At 43.9% G+C, this 22,820-nt stretch overlaps 1 protein-coding gene and 1 pseudogene across 3 annotated transcripts in view; one reads left to right on the top strand and one right to left on the bottom strand.

The window, feature by feature from the left end:
- The window catches only part of nme7 (NME/NM23 family member 7), a 189,598-nt gene that overhangs the window by 154,317 nt on the left and 12,461 nt on the right, over positions 1-22,820 (top strand). The window contains exon 11 of one of the 3 annotated variants that reach the window (XM_041210813.1): positions 16,229-16,299. The exons of the other annotated variants lie outside the window; for them this stretch is intronic. Coding sequence (XP_041066747.1) covers positions 16,229-16,231 — 3 coding nt within the window. The 3' untranslated portion in view covers positions 16,232-16,299. Of the gene's footprint in view, positions 1-16,228; positions 16,300-22,820 lie in introns of those variants that run through there. 3 annotated transcript variants of the gene reach the window in all.
- Positions 3,116-3,240, bottom strand: LOC121291003 (annotated as a pseudogene).

Raw genomic sequence — 22,820 nt, 5'->3', positions numbered from 1 at the left:
TTTGTATAATTATGATTGGTATTTTAAACTTTTTGTTTGAATGTCTTCTGTGGTTAGAGAGGCATTTCAGATTTTTCCTTTTGGCATTGTTGATATACCATACTGAGGACATAAACGAAATCAATATAGTCCATGATGGTACAAGTTTCTGCTATCTGCAAAATGAAGTGAGGTTGATAGCTCGGCATTTTTGCATGCTTACTGTTCTAAATAATAAGTCCTAAATGATCTACAGCGATATAACCCACCTGTTTGGTTTTATATAATTAGAAAAAATATGATGAGTGGAGAAATTACCTAAGTCTTTGAAAGGTTGAAAGACAGAAATTATGTAGATTTAAGTAGGCTATTTAACTTAAAGTGTAGAACTATAGGGGGTTTAAAATTAACAACATTTAATTGAGACTAGAGAGTAACCCCCGCACCCCTGAACTACCACACCCTACTGAGCAGTGGCTAGGTAGAACAAATCCTGTGAAAGACAGTTAACTCTATCTTGATTAGATTGTCAAAAAACAGGTAAACTATGGATGGAGAACATGGAGGTAAGTATAGATAGAAGATTGTTATGACACAGCAGACGGTAAATGCTAAGCTGCTCAAATCCCAGGAGGAAACTTGAAACAACTGCCATAACTATTTTACAATTTGTATTTATTTTGAGATGCGTGCCTTGAATTCAATTGTAATAAAACTACCGAGTCTTAAAGGTTTCTTACAAAACTAAATTACACCTTTATTAATAAAAATACATTTTAAGCATATACATAGTTTACAAATGATACTATATAATGATAACTTTAATAACTCCTAGCTCCCCTAATTAATTTGACTCCTAGTTACACCTCTGTTAAGGCAACAGTAAAAACATAGACTTAAAAAACCTAGACAAAGTAACACGATACTCTGAACAGTCAAGTTCAAAATGAATTTTCTTAATTTCATTTCTTGCAGACAGCAGTTTGGGCATGAGGCTGGAGGCTTTTCATATTTGCTAGATCTTAGAATGCCTTCCCTTGCACACAACCTTCACTTCTTTATACATATTTTCCCCTTTGAATGTAAATTCCCATTGTTTCACTATGTCTTTGGACTTTACCTCTCTAATAATAAAAATCTATCATAGTATCAATTTTACTAGTAATCTTTGGGAAAAAAAACAGTTTCTTAACTCCTTCTGTAACATTTCACCTACTCTTTTGAATTCAAGCTACTCTGGTTTATTTAAAAATGCAAATGTTCCATTTACACCTCACATTCTAAAACTTCCCCCATGTTTGCCTATTTAGCATTTCTTAAACACACACACACACACACACACACACACACACACACCTCTCCCCTCCCCCAATAGACACAGACCTGCTATTACTCTACAATAAATTCCAATAATATAATGAAAATTATTATATCTTACTGACAATATTGAATTCTCTGGTACAGTAGTGTGTGTGCTACAACGGGAAGGAGAGGTGTTACTTATGAAGAGCTGCCAGGCAAGTTTAAATAATATACAGTTGGGGTTTGATATGGGAATCATGGGAGGTGCGGCAGATTTTTAATGGTTGTATCTCCTTAACATTAACCTTTCACCAGGCTGCTGTCCAGCTAAAGTGAGTGCAAAGAGGCAGGTGACTGGTTACTCAGAGGAACTTGCACTATTAATCTGGTTTTGTTACTGCTGAAGTGATTAAGTATGAATTTCTAAATTTCTTCTTCCTGTAAAAAGGAGCTGGATTTATTTTTGTTTTATTAGATAGCAGTATTTCAAAAATATCTTACACAGGATGTACCCCACAAAAACAGGCCAGTTGGCCCAAACAATCCATGTCAGTGTTTATGCTTCACTTGAGCCTCCACCCATCCAAATCTATCATTGTAACCCTCTATTCCCTTCTCCCTCAAAAGCTTGTCCACCTTCCCCTTAAATGCATCTTACTATTTGCTTCAGCTGCTCCCTGTGGTAGCAAGTTGCACATTCTCACCACTCTTTGGGTAAAGAAGTTCCTTTTGAATTCCCTATTGAATTTCTTGGTGGCTATCTTATATTGATGGCCTCTAGTTATGTTCATCCGCAAAAATCTAAACATTCTCTCTCTATGCATTCAATTAAAACCTTTCATAATTTTATAGACCTCTATTAAGTTACCCTCAGCATTTTTTTTCAAGGTAAGAGATCCAGTCTGTCAATCCTTTTCTGATATGGGTACCCACGCTTTTCTGGTATCATTGTAAATCTTCTCTCCACCATCTCCAGTTCCTCCATATCCTTATTATTATACAGTGACCAGAATTGAATGCAGTACTCATAAGTGTAGCTTAACTAAGGTTTGATACAGGTTTAGCATAACTTCCGTACTTCTCAATTCTATCTCTCTAGAAATAAATCCTAATGCTCAGTTTGCTTTCTTTGTGGTCATACTAACCTATGGCGTAACTTTTAGTGATTGATGCATTTGTACTGCAAGATCCCTTTGTTCATCTACCCCATGTGGACTCCCTCATCCAGGTAATAAATGACCTCCCTATTCTTCCAACCAAAATGTACTACCTCACATTTAGCTGTCCCCCCCCCCCCGCCATACACAAACACACACGCTCTTTCCAATTCGGTGTCATCCACAAACTTAGAAATTGTGTTTCTGATTCCACAGTCTAAATCGTTAATGCAAATTGTGAACAGCACTGATCTTTGTGGAATACCACTTTTTGACCTTCTCCTACTCTGAAATACTACCCTTTACTCCCACTCTGCTTTATTTCTTGAAGCCAACTAGCAATCCATTCTGCCGCTTGTCCCCTAACTCCACATTCTCTGACCTTATTCATTAGTCTATAATGGGGCATCTTAGCGAAGGCCTTTTGAAAATCATGATAAGTTACATCCACCGCATTATCATTGCCTATTCTCTCTGTTACATCCTCAAAAGATTCAGTAAGATTGATCAAGCAAGATTTTCCTTAATCCATGCTATTATTATATTTTCCCTTTCTAGATGCTCTTCTATTCTCTCCTTTAGCAGGGATCCCATTATTTTTTCTACTTACCGATGTTAAACTGACTAGTTAATCTATTAGTAAGGCTGCATTTGTTTTACTAATGCCTTCTTCTGTAATGTCTATTCATGCTGCATATTTAGCACTTTGCCTTCAACTGTCTTCTACGAAAGTGTTTTCAATAAGCAATAATCGCGCCTCGTTTAAACCTCATTGGCTACGATACTTCCACTATGCAAAGCTGAAAGTGTTGTTGAACAAGCTGTCATCCTCATTCAACCAGATTCAATTAGCTGAATTTGTTCCCTCAGTTATCCCTTTTGAAATTACTTACTTGGCTAAGGGTCCTGAAGTATTTCTGAAACTCCAGTCATGTCTAACTTGTTTATTTTGTAATCAGTAACCCCTAAGCTCCTACAACATTTTACCCTGTATACTATTATTAGGTCAAGATGCTCTCTGCCTCTCGTGATGCAGTACTCATGTGTTATATTTACTAATATTTACGTATTCCTACTGAAATTTGATTGACATTACAATAGCCTCTGTTTTCATAAACCGTTTTTACCTCTTAGAGTCAATTATCTCATTATTCTGGTCAGGTAGTAACAAACTGTTAGTGTTTGCTTTATATTTTTGAAATTAAAGATATGTAATCAGAGTCTCTCAGGTGATATAATTTTACCACTTGTAATTGGTCCCTTTTAAATGTTCTTCTACATGGCGTTCCCCTTTTAATTATTGCACTTCCTTTTAAATTAGCTGAACTCTTGCTTCCACATGCTGTTTTTGCACAATTTTTAATAAATTAAACTTTATCTTTGAATGCTAACTGAGTCTGTCACCCTACTTTTAATCTACTACTGGCATCTTGATGTTTGGCATTTGTGCACCAGAATGCTGTAGGATTATTTTCCATGATCAGAAAGTGTAGACCCTTTAAAAATGTAACCAACAAAATGTGAGCGAGAAAAGGGACAAATTTCTATTATTCCTTTTCAAATAGTTTTTAAAAAATTTTTGTTGTAATAATGTTGATTTCAGAGTAATTAAAGTATTTTTAATATTTGAGTAGCTTTCTTAGAATTATATTGAACTTTATTTCAGCATCACTGATTTTATGGGAGGGCAGACTGCTTGCCCCTACCCCTCCCACTTCCCCCACGCCTCCAGAAGGAAAATGGCTGGCAGCTGATGCATCTGGAAGAAGCCCATCCCGCAGCCATAATGAGCTGCCAGCAGACTAAACTAGCTTACAGTGCGATCTCTGTGCCTCAATGGACAGGAAGCTCCAATCTAATTGGCAGGCAGTTCTAGCAGGGGCAGAGCTTAGTAGTGGGCACTTTCAGGACTGCAAGGAGAAGCAAAAGAAGAGTGATGGCTGTCGGTGACGGGTAAGTCCTGGGCTTTTAGGGCGGGGATGGATCCAAGAGCCTGGGGCGGGGGCAGGGTGTCGGGTGTTTTGGAGGGCTGGCAGCAAGGAAGGAAGTGGAGGGGCGGTGGTGACATTTTGGAGTGCCCCTGATGTGCGCAGAGTAACCCTGAAGGATGTGTCTCCCTTCCTTCCCATATTTTTTTCAACTTGGCCTTAAAAAATGGACTGCCCACTCCCAGTCTCAACATTTTCATCTTCACTATCCGCGGCACATTATAGGTACGTCCTGGCAATACAAAGTCATAAATGCAGCAGTGCTTTCAAAAGCAGAGCTCTCAAGTTTGTTAGCACTCATTAAACAGAGGAGGCTTCATTGGTCAGGCATGCCCACAGGATCGAAGATAGCCGCATACCTAAAGATTTTCTGTGAGGTGAGGTAGCCAGGGCCAGATGACCAGTTGGAAGCCCAAAACTCCACTTTGAGGATGCTTGCAAGAGTGACACGAAGGCCCAAGACATTGATTATCACACCTGTGTGTCACGAGCTGATGACAGAGGAATATGGTGACACGTCTTGTGGGCTGGCATGTGCCAGCATGATGAATAGTGGCTACAGTGGCTTGGCAGCAAACACCAATGCTGAAAACAACAACCAACAGTGAAACTTGGTAGCTTCATGAGTGACACTTGTGGCAGAAACTGCCTCTAAAGGATTGCCCTCTTTAGCCATCAGCAGAGCTACATCATATGAAGACACCCCCATCTGAAATGGTTTTGTTTGCTGCACGTCCTATCATGTAGATGAAAGGATGCCAGTATGTGACTGTGTGAACTGCAAACATTTTTGAAATAGTTGGCCCAGCAACTCTGAAATTTCTTTGGGCTTGTTTCGAATCTAAGAGAAGAAACTTGCAATTTATACAGACATCCAAAGCACTTCACAGCTAATGAAGTATTTTGAAGTGCAGTCACGATTGTAATGTAAGAAAAAATGACAGCCAAAAGCACAGCAAATTCCCACAAATAGCAATGAAATAAATGTCCAGAAAATATGATTTAGTAGTATTTTTCAGGGACAAGTTTTGGACAAGACATCAAACTGAGAGCTCACTAAGCCTGCTCCTCTTCAAATAATATATGGGATCTATAGCCACCTGAAAGAGCAGATGCTTTAATGTCACATTTGAAAAAAGATCAACGGGTCTGGGACAGAATCCAGGTGGACAGAAACATGTAACTTCATGCTTTTTAATCTTTCCATTGCAAAATAGCAACCCTGAGTTGATAGCAAGATTGTAGGCAACTTCTAATTTAAAAAAGTATGTTTAGCTTGTCAAATTGTTATTTGTTAACGTTAGTGCTACAAATAACGGCAAATCAAGGTCCATTGAGAGGTACTGCATTGGAGGTATTGTGACACTTTCATTGTAGAAAAATTACGATATTTCTTTTAAGCTCTTACTACTTGTCTTTAAAACATAAAACAAATGATGCAGTTGCACAGGCTATTGGTTGATAAAGCTGTAGCTTTGACAATGTTATAGTTGTAAAACTAAGCAACTGGATGTATTTGTAGGAATGCTGAGGCACCATTCACGGCTTTAGATAGCTTTAAATAATCAGTTTGTTTGTTACAGAATTTGTGAATTTTTGCTACCAATCACTGGGGCCTCTGTATAGTTAAAACATTTGTGTAAACATAATCACTCGCAGAGTAAGTGTTAAAACTGTGAGGCATCAAACCACTATGCTTTTAAAGAAAGAAAAATAATTTAACATGTGAAAGGTTAGTGTAAAAGTAATTATAAACATGTCAAGGTGAGATTTGCTTGCTTAGTTTAACTGCAGGTGGTTTTGAGATCTTTGTAGAATGCAGTCATAAATTGATAGTCTTCATTAAATAATGGAAAGTTTATTGTTGAATTAATGCAGGTCTATAGTATTAAAATAAAACAGATCTAGACTACTAGTTCCTAATGGTTGCTTATTTAGAAGCCAGAGAAGAACATGACATTACAATCAGCTTTACGTAATTGTAGGCTTGCTAGTGATGTTTAGAGCAGTTTTTGAACAGATACTGCAATATAAATTGTACTTTTCTCTTTGTAACCTCCAGTGATAGTTAAAGATACTTAAAGGTAGAGATATTTGCTGTAGCAATTAACTATGAACTAAATATTGAAGAAAATTTATTGGCTAATAGCACTAACTTTGATTTGATTATTTTGGTTTGAGGTATTTTTACAATTAAAAGAGTCAATTTAATCTGTTCTCATAATCCTGTTGAAAACATCCTGCACCTTGACTTCAAAAATGTATTCCCTTAAAAGCACCCACTGTGGCCTACTTTTAACAATCAGTACTTCAATAAATTTCTCCTAATCTTATTGATAAGTTGACCTGGTGTCACATTTCCCACCCAGAGGAAATAGTCTTTCCTAACTTGTCATATCAAAACTCTTCATAATTTTAATAGCCTCTATTAAATCTCATTTTACCTGACTGTGCTCCAGTGAAATAGGCCCAGAAACACACACACAAAAAATGTTAACAGTAAATAAAATTTAAGAGGTCTGAAGTGTTCACCTTTGATTATTAGACCCAATTTTCTCAGCATGATTGAACTCTTTGGAGTCTCCTTTGGATTCCCCTGGATAGAAATGTGCACTGCCAGAAACACACACATACTTGCTAAAGATAATCTGCTTCTAGCACTAAATAAATTATAATGCAATGATATAAGTAACAAAATTATGCTAACACTATAATAAATTTCACTTGCTTGAGCTTTGATTTCCAGCTTTATTCCCTTTCCCTCCACTTTTGCCAGTAGCATTCTTCTATCATTTTATTCCTCTGTCTGTCCGTTCCTTTTTGCCATCCTTACAAATATTGCTATCGACTTATTATTGCACCCCCCCCACCCCCAAGCTTTATGTTGCTCATTCCTTGAGTATATTTAATCAATTACTCTCTCCATGAATTTGGCATTTCCATTATTTATTGCCTTCATCGATCACCCCAAAACATTCAACTATATGAGCAGAAGTGGCCAAATTAAGCTGCTGGAGGTTGTTGATAGCTTCATATATCTAGGGTTCCACAATCACCAGCAATATGTCATTTGAACCTGAAATATGCTGAGTAAGAGCGTGGAACAACGGCAACCTGACTGAGAATGTCAAACTGTGAATCTATCAACCTGTGTCCTCTGTGCATTCTTCTACAATGGTGAGACCTGGACACATATGCTAGGCAGGAGAAAAGGCTGAACAGTCTCCACTTTCACTGTCTCAGACTTATCCTCGGCATCTTCTGGTAAGACAAGATCACCAACTCGAGGTCCTGGTGCTAATTCCATCAGGATACACTAATTGCTAAGCCAGCGCTGGCCTGGCCACATTCATCAGATGGGTCACAGCTGTATACCTAAAGACTTTCTGTATGATGAACTGGCAGCTGGTGCACGATCTTCTGGGTGTCCACCAGTACAAGGACACCCACGAATGAAATGTGAAGTGGATGGACATTGACAACTGGGAGACAGTTGCTGACAGCTGAGACTTCTGGAAGCTGACTGTTTGGAAGGACTTTTGAAGAGGCAAACAGAAATGAAAAGCTCCGCTGGCTGAGAAGAGCGCCCAGAGAAAGCAGAGGCCAGTGAATCATGCACGTTCTCAGCCTATTGTCTTCCTCTGCAGCAAATGCAGCTGAATCTGCTATGTCAGATTGAGGCACCTGAGCCACACCAGGTATTACTTAACATAGAGAATTAACTACCAATCAAATCATTGTCTTTTGAGATGGAAGGCTGCCATTCTATAAATGTGGCTGTTGATTTGTTATTGCCCTGCCACCACCTTATGTTGCTCACTTGCTGAGTATTTTTAATCAATTACTCTCTCCATGAATTTGCTATTTCTATTATTTCCTACAGAGATAGTATAATATTTAGCTAATTGAAAATAGATCTACATGAAATAAAACCAAAGAATACTGACTTTTTAATTTATGTGAAGATCAGATATATTATCTGGCATATAAACAAGACAGACAAAAAAATAAATGGTTTACTAAAAAAATTTCAGTGAATTGTTAGCCATAACACTCAACCTTTTATAATTGTTTAAATTTACAACCCCCATTTTGTATACCTCTATTCAATCAACTAGTTAGCAACATGCGACTGTGATTGTTTACTTAACAGGAGCTATTGTGAGCATCAAAGCTGAATCTTAATTGGGATTCTGATTAACCATGTGAATGATTCAATTATTCACTTTTTTTTGAGTTAAAAACTCCCTGGTGATTATAGTGATTATAGTTTAGGTCATTCATTAATCACATTTTCCCTCTCTCTCATGCTGCATGAAAACCTGAACAGAATTTCTAGCAGTCTATTGTTGTTGTTAGGTTTGGGTAATCTGTCTTTGAATACATTTTTACCAAATATAAAAACGGACATATGTTAAACTCAATAAGATATTCTTCCTAATAAATACTTTCATCCTAATTACTTAAAAATTATATTTTTCTAGTACCTTACCATATACAGGAATTTAATGTTGTCATTGTGTTAAAGGATGCTTAATCAATCTGACAGGTTTAAAGTAAATCAACAGAACTTATTCATTTTGAGTTTGCAACTATAGATTGTTTGCAAGCTGGCACATAGTAATGAATGTTCACTCTTCTAGCATCATCTTTGTAACACACCTACAGCATTAGGGATGGGCAATAAATGCTGGCCTAACCAGCAAAACCCACATCCTGTAGATGAATTTTAAAAAAACTACAACTATATACAAAAGTCATACATTGATTGTAGATCATATAGTAAAGTCTGTGTAAGAACTGGACTTAGTGGACCAAATTGCTCCTACTAATTCAGTGTATTCTTCAATTTGCTCTCAGGTTAGCAATAATAGCTCCAGTGAGAAGTTGCCAGATTTCCTCTACATCACCGCCCCATCCTCTTCTGCAGGCACACCTCCCAGACTAGCAAGCCATCTATGATTGTGGATCAGTACTGACCGCTCATCAGCATTTTGCAGAGGAGACCCATAATATAAAAATAGTTTGGGCATTTTGTTGAGGACACAGATGAACAGTGCAGTCACACTGTTTGTCTCAAGTCATTATTGCCTCCATAGAATCATGAGAAAAGTGCAAAAACTTGTTAACCTGTTGCATATGGAATTTACCTTATACTGTAAAGCAGAATGCCACACCTTATACTGTAAAGCAGAATGCCACAAAGCCTACTAAAATATTATACAGATTATTGAAGATGGAAGAGAATGAAAACATTGCTTTATGTAGCCTAAAAAATGTTACATTGTCCTCAGAGTTACTGTTTAAGTTATTGTTGAAAGAAAGGAGCTTAAAATTCTATAGTCAGTACTTGAAATGAGCCATTGGCCTTACATACAAGAAGAAAGTCCTGGGTAGAACCCTTCTGGCCCCATTGTCAACAATCTGTGACAATATAGGCATTACTTAATACAATATGAAGTTATGTTTCCTGTGCATCCGATCCTACACTTTCTTATAGGCCAAATGTGTTAATTGTTTCTTTGGACTGCAGGAAAGGTTTATTTCATTTCTTATAAATTTCCAGCAAGTGAAAATTCAAATTAATGCAACATTAGTCCTAGCACCTATCGCCCTTCCTTTTGCTTATAATTCGAGTCTACTGGGAATTTAAACAAACTAGACCAGTTTAATGCCAGTTTAATGCAGGCTCCATTTGCTATTTATCTGAATTTAACAGTTTCCCAGTAAACTGCAGGGTCACCTTGCAAGGTTGTAGTGTAGGATGTTTTGCTGGCCGCTTCTTGGATGGCCCGCATGTTGTGAGTCAATTAGAGTGGCATACACAGGTGCATCCTCGGAGAAGCCTGAAGGAGAAGAACATACATGGTCATGATGTCCCTGATGTGAATGGGCTGATGTAATGCACAAATTTTGCACACCTCAAGTAAGTCTCAGCATGGAATATAGTACATGTTGCATGATATTCCAAGATTACTGTGGAAGTTTGTCAATAAAAATTTAAATTATATTTACATGTAAGGTTCTGAGTGATGCATAGATTCATCAGAATGATGACACTAGAGATAGGACAAAACCCAGATTTTCTCCTCTGTTTTTGTTTGCCTGCTTATTCACAGTGGCATTTCTGCACCAGGGGATGGCAAGGACATGTTATTGAACTTAACCCAGAAATTCATCATGGTCCAATACTACTCCAGTCAAATGCATTTTCATAACCTGGGGGTCTGGAGGCCAAAGTAGGCTGTGAGCAGAGGGATGATGGGTAAATGGGACTTGATGTGGGTTACAAGCAGTAAAGTTTTGAATGTGCTGAAGTTCATGGGGTGTGGAGGATGGGAGGCTGGGCAGGAAAGCACTAGAATTGTTGCCCTGGAGATGATAAAAGCTGTGGGTGGGGGCATAGCAGCTGATCAGGTGAGGCAGATGAGTAAGCAGGCAGGTGATGTTGAAGGTAGAGGGTTTTTATGATGGAGAATATGGGGTTGGAAGCTTAGCTAGGGGTCAGATAGGATACAGACATTGCAGACAGTTAGCTGAACATGATAGTGGTCGGGGCGGGATGGAATCAGTGTCAAAGGTATGGAGTGTATGGGCAGAATTTTGCCGTCGGCGAGCAGGGGGTGGGGCCCACTTGCCAACGTGTAACATGACACGGGATGACGTCGGGCGGAACCCCCAACGTCATCCCGCCCCATTTCAATTTTCAGGAAGGCGGGGACACAGCAAAATCAGCTGCGGGCCTGCCGAGCTGTCAGACTAATTGAGGCCATTGACAGGATCAAATGTACAATTAAAGGACCTGCCCGTCCAACCTTAAGTCAGCGGCAAATAGATAAAATATGAAACCTCATCCACCGATGGGATGAGGTTTCATGTAGGGTTTTAAAAAGTTTAATAAAGTTATTATGTAAATTATGAACATCTCCCATCTCATATGACATTGTCACATGAGGGGGACATGTTAGGGAATTTTTTTTTTCTTTTTTTCATATTTTTCAAAGTGTAAGCGATCACCCTGAGGCAGCACTTAGCCTCAGAGAGACGTGCGTTCTTTTGTGCGCATGCATGAAAAAGCACGCTCTGGCTTTTGGGGAATCACCCCCCACCCCCGCCTGCATAGGAAGCACATAGCCTTAATTGGCCCACCCACGTAAAATGGCGGCAGGGCCCGCTTATCCAGTGGGGATCGTCTCCCTGCCCGCCGGAGTTGGGTCAGGCCCACCCGCCTGACAGGCAGAAAATTCTGCCCTATGACTTCCAGTCTTCCCAATGTTTAACTGTAGGATATCGTGGCTCATCCAGGATTACATGTTGGACAAGTAGACTGGTGAAAGAGGCAGAGGAAAAGTCAACAAGAGGTGGTAACAAGATACGTCTGGCTGTCATTAGCCTATTGTGGAGCCTGACATCAGGTATTTGCATAATGTCACTGAGGGGCAGCATGTAAATGAGAAAGAGGAGGAAGACAAGAATAGATCCTTGCAGGACTCCAGAGGTAATGGTCCAGGGCAGGAAGTGAAACCATTCCCGATGATCTTGCAATGATTGGATGGGTAAGAGTGAAATAAAAATAATGATAGATATGCATTAAAAGCACTATATTTGGCAAATTAACAAATAGGATTGCCACACATTAGCCTTGTATTTGCCCTCAATTTTGCATACCAAACTAGTTCTTTTAATGTTTCTCAATTATAAATAAATGCAAAGTGATAGAGACAGACTTGCATTAATAATAAAATAGTTATGCTGATGTAGTTAAAATAGAATTTACGATTCCTGTAATCTCAAATCTAGGATGTGGTTCAATTTGCCCTAATTTGAGATTGAAAACATAATTTTTGATTACTTTGCAAAATTCAATTTCACTCTTGTATTCTATCTCCTAATTATTACTTGATTCATAATCAGCTGAAGGATATTCATGCCAGTGTATTAATGCCATCATTTGTGTTTGCCTAATTTTCTCTTATCTTTAGTAAAAGTGCATCCACTTGTCATTTTGTCTTGAGTCTAATATTTTAGGTCACTACTGCCCTCAACTCCCATGTCACAATATCATTCCAAGCTAGTGTATCAGTCAAATAGCTACACATTGAGCAAGCTATTATGAAGACGTACTTCTAACAAATATTGATCTTTAATTCATCACTTGGAAACAGAAATTGTTGGAGGCGCTCACAGCCCCTTGCAACGTCAACATCTCGGTTTGGAACAGTCTCCCCCATGGTTCAAGCTAAAAAGGCAGTCATATAGTGCACTAATCTCTAGCCATCCAGTGGTGGCCAGCACTCACCGGGAAACATTAAGGGGCTGTCATGCTTAACCAGGACAGGTTCTTAGTACACCTATGCTAACCATGTGTCTCTCTTTTTCATCCTGCAAGAAGAGTACTCCAGGATCATGGAGCCTGGTGAACTAGCTGTATGCCTGATGGCCTACAGAGCGCGAAGAAGACAGAGGAGAAAGTGACTGAGTCTCCTGGCAGAGGCAGGAGCAGCAACCTCAGGAAGAAGGGGTGGCTGGAGCTCCTGCATGTGCTGCCCAAGAGCCACAGTGAGCGGTCACAGGAGAACGTCTAGCAACACCCAGAGTTTACAGAAATTCCTGCAGATGACTGAAAGCCAGCATCGCCGAAGACTGCGCATGTCTAGGGAACTGGTCTTTCACATCTGCCGCCTGCTACAGGATGTGGCACCTAGAGGACATGGAAGGCATCAATTGCCAGTGGCTGTGAAAGTGACCACAGCGCTCAATTTCTAAGCTAGTGACGCCTTTCAGGGCTCCACAGGTAACCTCTGTGGGATCTCTCAAGCCTCCACCCACAAATGCATCCTTAGGGTCACAGATGCCATCTTTGCGAGGGCACACAACTTTGTGCATTTCACCCAGGACCAGGATAGCCAGGTTGCAAGAACAATTGGATTCATCCAGATCTCTGGTTTTCCACAGGTGCAGGGTACGATCGACTGCACTCATTTGGCGCTCAGATCTCTGTTGCAACACACGGTGAACTACATCAACCGCAAAGTCTTCCAGGGTCCACAGAAGCTGCAAGGATGGCTCCTCAGGTACGCACGCTACCCGCAGAGGCCGTGGCTGATGACACCCGTGCGGCGGCCTCAGACTGCAGCAGAGTGACGGTATAATCAGGCTCATGCTGCAGCTTGCAACTTGCTGGAGCAGACCATCAGGATACTGAAGGTGAGCTTCCAGTGCCTGGATTGGACTGGTGGAGCCCTACAATGCAGTCCGCAGAGGGTGTCACACATCGTCATCAGCTACTGCGCCCTTTACAACCTGGCGCTCCAATGGGGAGACGAGCTGGCTAAGGAGGAGATGGAGGAGCTGCATGTCTCCTTCGATAAGGAGGATGCTGACAGGGTGAGGCTGAGGAGGTCCTTGGAGGCAACAATGATGTGGATGAGGCCCTCGCATTGGCTAGACAAGGCAGGCACGCTCGGAAGGCCCTCATAGCTGCCAGGTTTGTGGAGGATGATGACGACACGTAGTGAGGTGGCCCCCCCCCCCTCCAAGTTCCTCACATTTTTGACTCCAGTCTGGCTTATGGCAGTGTAAATATTCTCTGTGAGAATGCTGCTGTCGTGGAGAGGCAGTGGAGGCCCTAATAGTCGCTCGATTGTAGGAGGAGGATGATGACATGCAATGAGGACACTCCATAAATCTTCACACAGCCTCTGAGAATGTCTGACTCCTGTCTGGCAGAGGGCAGCTCGCTTGTGTTCTGTGATCAGGGTCATACCGTAGAGACTCAGCCAAGAAACTTTAGAAGCTTCTGATGCGTTGTCTGCCTTCAGCACCTTAGCCCTTCAGAAGTTGGTGCACAGCATCAGTGGTCACAGATGCTGAGGAAATGGGTGCCAGCCCCTCCTTAAAGGTGCTGAGAGCACATTGAGAGAATGAGAGAACGCTGGCACCTGCCCACTACATTCAGGCAGCAAGACAAGCACCGGCGAGGTGCAGGCATCAGTAATGTCTCCAGGCAGGGAGTGTGAGGCCATACCATCACTTTGATCTGAAGGCTGCACAGAGCATAGGGAAGTGACCCTGGACTGAGACACCTGCCTTTATTTTGTGCAGAAAGGTTTCACATCTGAGTGACAAGAACACTGCTCATCAGAACAAGGAGCCATAGACAGGGAGACATTCTTGAGAGTTTATTGTCAATGATGAACAGTATGTAAAAGTGATTAACACCCATGCCCAGGCTGTGCAACTGATTCCCCTTAACTGTCCTAACCCTGCCACTATGTTTAGGTGCTCCCTGGACATCCATAGTGGAGATGCACGTAGCCTGCTGACTGTGACGCCCTGTCTGTGATGACTTTGGCAGGCGTCCTCTGGATGGCCTAGTCTTGGAGGGCCTCAGTCTGCTTTCGGGGTCCTGCTGTGTGGCAGTGGCACCCTCCTTGACCTGTGGAGCTAGAACTGCTGAGGTCACAGGAAGAGTGGAGCCGAATGAGCCGGAGTCACCTGGACGGATGGGCCTGGAGTGTGCACCTGCTGATCCTCCTCCCTATGGGTGCCTGGGGGCTGACTCCTTGAGGAGCAGAAGTAGCTGGAGTGAGATCGAGCTGCCCGGCAACCCTCACGGTTGGAGGCCAAATATGGCATCAGCGATGGAGTTGAGCCCATGCAGCAGTGAATTCCTGGACCCTGGTCTCTGTGGCGTCCACCATCTTACCAGTGTTGACTTCGGTGCGTTAACACGCCGGTGCTATCAGCTCAGACTGAAGGAGGATGGACTCCTCCATCATGCTTTGCAATCTGAGGAGTGCAGCAGACATCCCTTCCTGATGTTCCCAAGCTTGCCTTTGCAGCTGCAACAACTGAGACATGACCAAGTCCAGAGGTTTGTCATCTGACTCGGACTCAGCAGATTTCTGACCTCCAGCCGTCCTTCAATTGCCAGACACCTAGGAAGTTCCTGCCGCCATCTGCAGTGGATCAGATGTGTGATGTGTTCACCAGATTGTAATCCCGGGGCTACTCTAAAGTTAGGTCCTAATGAGGTGTGTGTCTCTGTGCTGGTGGAGGGTGTCAGTGAACGCTGTGATGGGACTTCAGGGAGGGTGCCTTCAGATTCCTCTTCAGGGTTTTCGGGATTTAATTGGAGGCCCTAGGTCATGGACTGTCGGCTGTTTGGCAGATGTGCCTGCAAAAACAAGGAGAGATAATTACTGCCTGGCAGTGGCCTGTAAAACAGGGCACATCACTCTCAGAGTATGGTTGTCTGATGGATGTTGCACTGCTGGATCCACACTTGGTAGAGCAGCGCTGACCTCACTGTCAGCACAGGACCAGTCCAGATCCTTGCCGGCCAGCTGGATGGCTCTGTTTTCAAAGTCCATGAGGACCTTGATTTTGGGCATCCGCCACTGGTCTGCAGCCTTTTTCTCCTGTTGTGTGCCAGCTTGTCCTGCATGGATAGAGATGGAGGAAGCACAAGTAGGCTGCCTGCCAGGCCAGATGATAAGTATGCCTGGTCGTGCAAATTTGGGAAAATTCCGCCCCTTGATTTTTAAGATAGTGCTCTAGACAAGCTAATCGAGCTATAATTAGAATCTACAATTAAGTTAGAATTACCACCAGTTGGAGAGAGATCACATGACCAGCCATGCCTTTTTGTGGTTTTAGCACATGGGTTTCTCAGCAGAACTGGGCTAGCGATTGACATAAATGGAGCTCCTGCTCTCTCTCTCTCTCTCTCTCTCTCTCTCTCCACTCAACTAAGAAGTTTGGACTCTCTACTAATTTGACTTTGTCTCCATTCTGCAGTAGACAGAGATTTTAAAGAAAGAACTCAACTGCACAACTGCCTCCAGGAGAACAACCAGCTCCAGTGTCTACATCTTTATAATGGAAGCATCAAATTCAGCCTGCAGCCAGTAGAGACTCCAAGCTATGAACTCTGAATTTATTTTATTTCTTACAGACTCTAATTTGGGCAGTCTATTCTTTCCTATTTTATAATCTGTATTTGCGTGTGTGAACTTAGTGTGTGTGTCTACCGAAGCTAAGGTGTATTTTATTATTTTACCCAGATTGGTTTGAATATAATAAAACTAACCCCCTTATTTGTTAAACTCAAGAAAATCTGCCTGATTGGTTCCTTTATGATCACAGTGTGTCAACAGTTAAATAGTCACTGAATTGGCGTAATCTTTAAAAACAAAAAAAAAACCTGTTGCGGTCAAACGAGGAGAGGGAAAAGAGAGGAGCCATTCAACCCCATCTCACCTGGTTGTAACAAAGTCATAGATGCACTGTTTTCTAGAGAAAGCAATTTTATCAGTTTACCCATGGACAACCAGTCCCAGCGTGACAGAGCACTGCAATTTTACCGAGTACCAGAATTGTTCAAGTGATAGATGCCACTCAAATGCTTCATTCATCAATGATCAGACTTCTTTCAATAGGAAAGGATACCATTCTGTCTGTGTAGTTTGCTGGCAACCAGCAGCATACTGTCGTGTAAGTGATTGCTTGCTACCCTGGCAGCTGCCGCAGTGCCTTTATTTTAAGAAGCTGCATAATTCCAAAACTCTAGCTCTTAGTGGCTCAAGGGAGATTAAGATTATTCTCAAATGTATTGGTTGATGATGCTAGTACATTTTCCCAGGCCCCAATGGGCTAAAATATATAATCCATTCGTCCAACCAAATCAAAAATGAATATGTCTGCCTCATGTTTCAGGGACTGCAGTTCTGGAAAGCCATCCAAAAGGGCACAATATATGCTGGCAGTGGATTCCTCAATTTGTTCTGCCATCCAAAATGCACTGTCCTGACACAGCTCCAAGTGCCTGCAAGTGTTTGCTCTGTAAATACATTTTAAAAGTAAGGCCCATGCGACCTGCATCCTCAGACTCTGCACCAAAGGGGAATTACCTCCTAACTCTTCAGTTGACAATGTTTTGTTCCTCATGGGGAGGCGGTGGCATAGTGATATTGTCACTGGACTAGTAATCAGAGACCCCAGGTTCAAATCACACCATGGCAGATTTTGAATTCAATAAGAATCTGGAATTAAAATTCTGACGATGACTGTGAAATCATTGTTGATTGTCATAAAAACCTAAATGGTTCACTAATGTCCACATAATTTCCTTCCCTTACCTAGTCTGGCTCCAGATCTAGGGCAGAAATTTACGCCTCGTGGATGGGCGTATGCCCGACCCAATCAGGCATAAAATAACATGAGCAGACATCAGGCGAGCATCCCAATGTCATCCTGCACGCATGCAATCTTCAGGTCAGCGGGTGCGGGATGACGTTGGGATGCACAGTGTCGGGCACGGGTGTCGGAGCCGCTCCTGCCATCAATTAAAAGGCCACTCAAGGCTATTAAAAACCCAATTGAACCTGGTTTTATGTTGCCCATGTCATTTTGTGCTCGTCACACGAGCAAAACGGGCAGGTGGGTAGCCCACATTTTGCAAAACCTCATCCAAGCGTGGGATAAAAAGGGTCAGCAGCATTGTCAATGTGAGTAGTGAGGAGTTTAGGAGATAGTTTGCTGATTGTTGCTTATTTGAACTTGACAGCTTCATCTCTGTTTGGAGTTTCATTCTTGGCATTTCTAGGTTTTATTTCAGGACTCACTGGTGTCTCCAAGACTCCCGGAGGATTTTGACTATGTGGACCCTTCCAGATATCAGACAGTCTTCTATTACCCTGGTAATGGGGATTGTGGTCTCAGAAGAGAGAGGAGGCCAAGTCTCCCAATGCAGCTTCCAGGGGAGTGACCTGTGGGAGGAGAGGCACAGGCACAAGGGGCGCGGGGCCAGCAGGTAGTCCAAGGCGAAAGAAGCTGCAGAAGACGCCACTATCCTGCTGCCAGGGTTTACAGGCAGTGATGCAGCTACCTCAATGTGTCTGAGGTGCAATGCCGAAAGAGGCTCTGCCTCTCCAGGGAAACCGTGACCTCCATCTGTCATATGATTGGGGCTGAGATCATCTCAAACTGTGTGGGTGGAAATCCCATGCCAGTGGCTCTGAAGGTCACAGTGGCGCTCAACTTCTAATCTCTGGGTCTTCCCAGGGGTCAGTGGGAGATCTTTGTGGAGTGTCCCAATCAGCTGTCCACAGTTGCATCAAGCTGGTGACAGAAGCTCTGTTCAGGCAGGTAATGACATTAATTCATTTCTGTACGGACGAGGCCAGCCAGGCTGAGCGAGCCAGTGGGTTTGCAGCGTTTGCTGGGTTCCCCTGCATCCAGGGTGTAATCGACTGCACACATGTGGCCATCAAGGCACCAGCAGATCAGCTGGGTGCCTTGTCAACAGGAAGGGATTCCGCTCCATGAACGTGCAGATAGTGTGTGATCACAGGATGCTGATTCTACAAGTCTGTGCAAGATACCCTAGCAGCTGCCAAGATGTTTATATCCTGAGACCCTCCCAGGTGCTGAGGCTCTTCAGTGCTCCAGCCCGACTGGATGGATGGCTGCTGGGTGACAAGGGCTGTGGTGGCTTATGATGCCCCTCTGCCACCGGAGAGAGGCAGGGCAGCATCATAATAAGAGTCATGCCTCCACAAGGGCAATGATAGAGAGGACCATATGTCTTCTGAAGATGCGCTTCTGATGCCTGGACCATTCAGGTGGAGCACTACAATACTCCCCAGAGCATGTGTCACTGATAGTGGTTGCATGCTGCACTCTCCACAATCGGGCACTGGCATGGGGGTCCCACTGAAGGAAAAAGATCTTGACGCACTCCACAGGCCACAGAGGATGAATCCAGTAGTGAGTCAGAAGAGGAGCACGATGAGGAGAATGCGGAGGGAGTGGAAGCAGACCTCTATACCCTTCAGGGATACCAGGGGTGCCTTGATCCAACGCTGCTTCATCTAGGCTGCCAAAGATCTGCTTCCACATCATGCTCGGGCTGCCGGCTCTATTCCAGATGTCTGAAATTACCTTTTCATTTGAACTCAAAGTTTGCTCAATGCCTGTGCAGTAAAGTTTAGAGCCACTCACATCCAGCATTACATATTGGCATACCCTGCACCAAAAAAATAAAAAGATGAAGCATACTCAGGCCATTACGACAAAAACAAAATTTGTCATTTTCACAATCCAAACATAACTTTATCTGGTCTTCAGTCCCAGACCAGTAAACATAAGCAAAACATTACAGGATAGAAGATCACCAGCGACCAGTCCCTCTTGTGCTCTTGGTGCCTTTAATTTATATTTGCGAATGCTACATCTTGCTGTCCCTCCTATGCGCCCCCCCCCCCCCCAACACTTTGTTGGCAGCAGCATTGGAGGCAGACTCTGACTTTGGTGTCTTGGTGGCCTTGATGACCTTGGCGGTCCTCCTCTGGCCAGTGAAGCCCATGCTGGCCCCGCCTGGGAGGGAGCGGCCAGTGACACAGCTGGCATCTCCTCAGTCATCGCAGCCTCATCAGATGCCACAGTCGCAGGCAGAGGAGCCCTCAGAGACAACAAGCAGCTCATGCACCAACGTGAGGTCGCTCTGGACCTCCCTGCTTGCCATTGGTGGACAGGTACATGGCTGGGATAGTGGGTGCCTCATCCATTTCCCACACTGGCACTGACCACTTGAGGTCAGTACCTGTGTGAGGGCTTGCAGGTCTGAGTGCAACCCCAGCAACCCGTGATTCTGTCCCTGGAGCTGCCTCTCCATGAGAGTTGCCATACCACGCAGTGCTTATGCTCCACATGGACTCCTCCATAACAGAGACCATGGTACACAGACCCGCATGGATCTCCACCAGATCCTCCCGCACATCCTGCTGGACATCCAGCATCTGCCACCTAATGGACGACTCCAAAAGCTCATCATCTGCCTTCAAATCAGCATCACCCTGGTCTCCAGCAGTCCTCCAACTGCTGGCACCCAGGGCACTCTCTGCCTCCATCTGCGCCTCAAGCAAGTATGAAGTGCCCTCACCGCTGTGGTCTGACATTCTAGCCGAAGATCTGACACCCACCGATGTGCTGGTATCTGCACTAGTGCCTGGTTCAGAGAGTAGGTGCAGCTGAAGCCCTGCGGTCCTCTGGCATCAGGGGTGTTGCTCTTTGGGGTCCTGAGAATGAGTGTGCTGGCGAATCTAAGGAAGAACAACTACTTAGTTTAAGTCATCACACTATACTGTGCTTGCCAGGTACCTTGATGAAACAGTGGAGATCTGCAACATGGCGCCATCATCTTTCAATGATCAATGGGGACTCCAGTTTTGAATCAACGAAGACACTACACAAGAATGTTCACACCATCCAAAACTCTCACCTCTGTGCACTGCACTCTTACCTTCGTCTGACACCCTAGCCTCTCTGCAAGCAGCTGACCGAGGTGCGTGATGCCTCTCCAGCTCCAAGGCATCCTGCTCAAATCTTGTAAGGATTAGCAGGTTTGGGGGTCCTCCGCCTGCCCTCAACCTCTCAGTGTTGTTATGGCTCATCTTCTGAAAGGCCAGAGGAGCATTGATTAGTCCACTGCAGCGCCATTGCAGCCTGGCCAACCCCACCTGAGGAACACCTTGCAGGGCATATCCAAGTGGTGGCCCTCGAGCCTCAAGGCACTCAGTCCAAGCAGCCAGGGCTCATCCCCTTGGCCAGCTCCGACGTCATTGAAAGTTGGCACTCAGACTCTAACACCCCTGAGCTTCACAGGGGGATGGCCCGACCTTAACACTTAACCACATTGATCCATGCTAACATAGTACTCACCCTTGCCAAGCTCAGCAGGTCATTAAACATTTTGCAGCACTGCATCCATGTGCGCCGCACACCATCGTGACTGCTGACCTGCTCTGCTACCTCCTCCCAAACTCTTCTTGTCAGGTGCGGTGGCCTCCTCCTTCCATCTCTGGGGACAAGGGTGTCCCTCCTGGCAACCACCACCTCCATGAAGGCCGCGAAGCACTCGTCCGAAAACCAAGTGCCCACCCGACCTGCCCTCCTGCCTGGTGTCTGTAGTCTCATTTGAGGCCATAGCTTCGGTCTTCAGCACACAGAAGATATGTTCTTCCCTGGCAGCCTTCAAGGAACTGCCTGTGCCATTTTTAAACCGCACACCATTGGACCGGGCGCCCGACTGGCTTCTGCCCCCGCCTGGCCATTGGGAGGATGCGTTTCATGATGGGTGGGCCTTAATTGGCCAGCCAGTGTGAACTCGCAGGCGGGGGCCTGTTTCTCGACCAGCCGCAAGCCCACTGATCGCACTCCAAGGGTAAGATTCAGACCCTGGTGATTCCAGATCCACAGCAATGACCTAGCAGTCCACTCGGTGGTATCAAATTGCTAAAAAGAATGAAACTGGCTGGCCACCCGGCCTTGATCCAGGCACCAGAAACGACAATGGCAAACTCAGCCCTGTTGATCCTGCAAACTCCTCCTTGCCGACACCTGGAGGCTTATGCCAAAATTGGGAGAGCTATTTCATAGACTAGTCAAGCAACAGCCACATAGTCATACTCACAGATCATACCTTACAGATAATTTGCCAGACACCACCATCACCATGCTTGGGTATGTCCTGTCCCACTGGCAGACCCAGCAGAGGTGGTGGTACAGTGGTATACAGTCAGGATGGAATTGCCTTAGGAGTCCTCAACATTGATTCCAGACTCCATGAAGTTTCATGGCATCAGGTCAAACATGAGCAAGGAAACCTCCTGCTGATTACCACATACTGTCCCCCTCAGCTGATGAATCAGTACTCCCAATGTTGAACACCACTTGGAGGAAGCATTGAGGGTGGCAAGGGTGCAGAGTGTAGGCTTCCAACATCCATCACCAAGAGTGGCTCGGTAACATCACTACAGACCAAGATGGCTGAGTGCTAAAGGACATAGCTGCTAGACTGGGTCTGCAGCAGGTGGTGAGAGAACCAACAAGATGGAAAAACACACTTGACCTCATCCTCACCTACCTCCCTGCCACAGATACACCTGTCCACGACAGTATCGGTGGAAGTGACCACCAGACAGACCTTGTGGAGACGAAATCTTGACTTCACATTGAGGATACACAACACATCATGTTGTGTGGTATGACCATTGTGTTAAATGGGATAGGTTTCAAACAATCCAGCAATTATACTGGGCAATCATGAGGTGCGGTGGGCCATCAGCGACTGTAGAATTGTACTCGACCACAACGTGTAACCTCATGGCCTACTATTACCATGAAGCGAGGGGATCAACCCTGGTTCAATGAAGAGTGTAGGAGGGCATGCCAGGAGCAGCACCAGCCATACCTAAAAACGAGGTTTCAGCCTGGTGAAGCTACGACACAGGACTACTTGCGTGACAAACAGCAAGTGATGGACAGAGCTAAGCAATTCCACAATCAACTGATCAGATCTAGGCTCTGCAGTCCTGCCACATACAATTGT

This window comes from Carcharodon carcharias, chromosome 18 (assembly GCF_017639515.1).
Source record: "Carcharodon carcharias isolate sCarCar2 chromosome 18, sCarCar2.pri, whole genome shotgun sequence".
In the NCBI taxonomy this organism is placed as follows: domain Eukaryota; kingdom Metazoa; phylum Chordata; class Chondrichthyes; order Lamniformes; family Lamnidae; genus Carcharodon; species Carcharodon carcharias.
The sequence above is the reverse complement of the archived record's forward strand: the minus strand, read 5'-3'. Positions and strand labels throughout refer to the sequence as shown.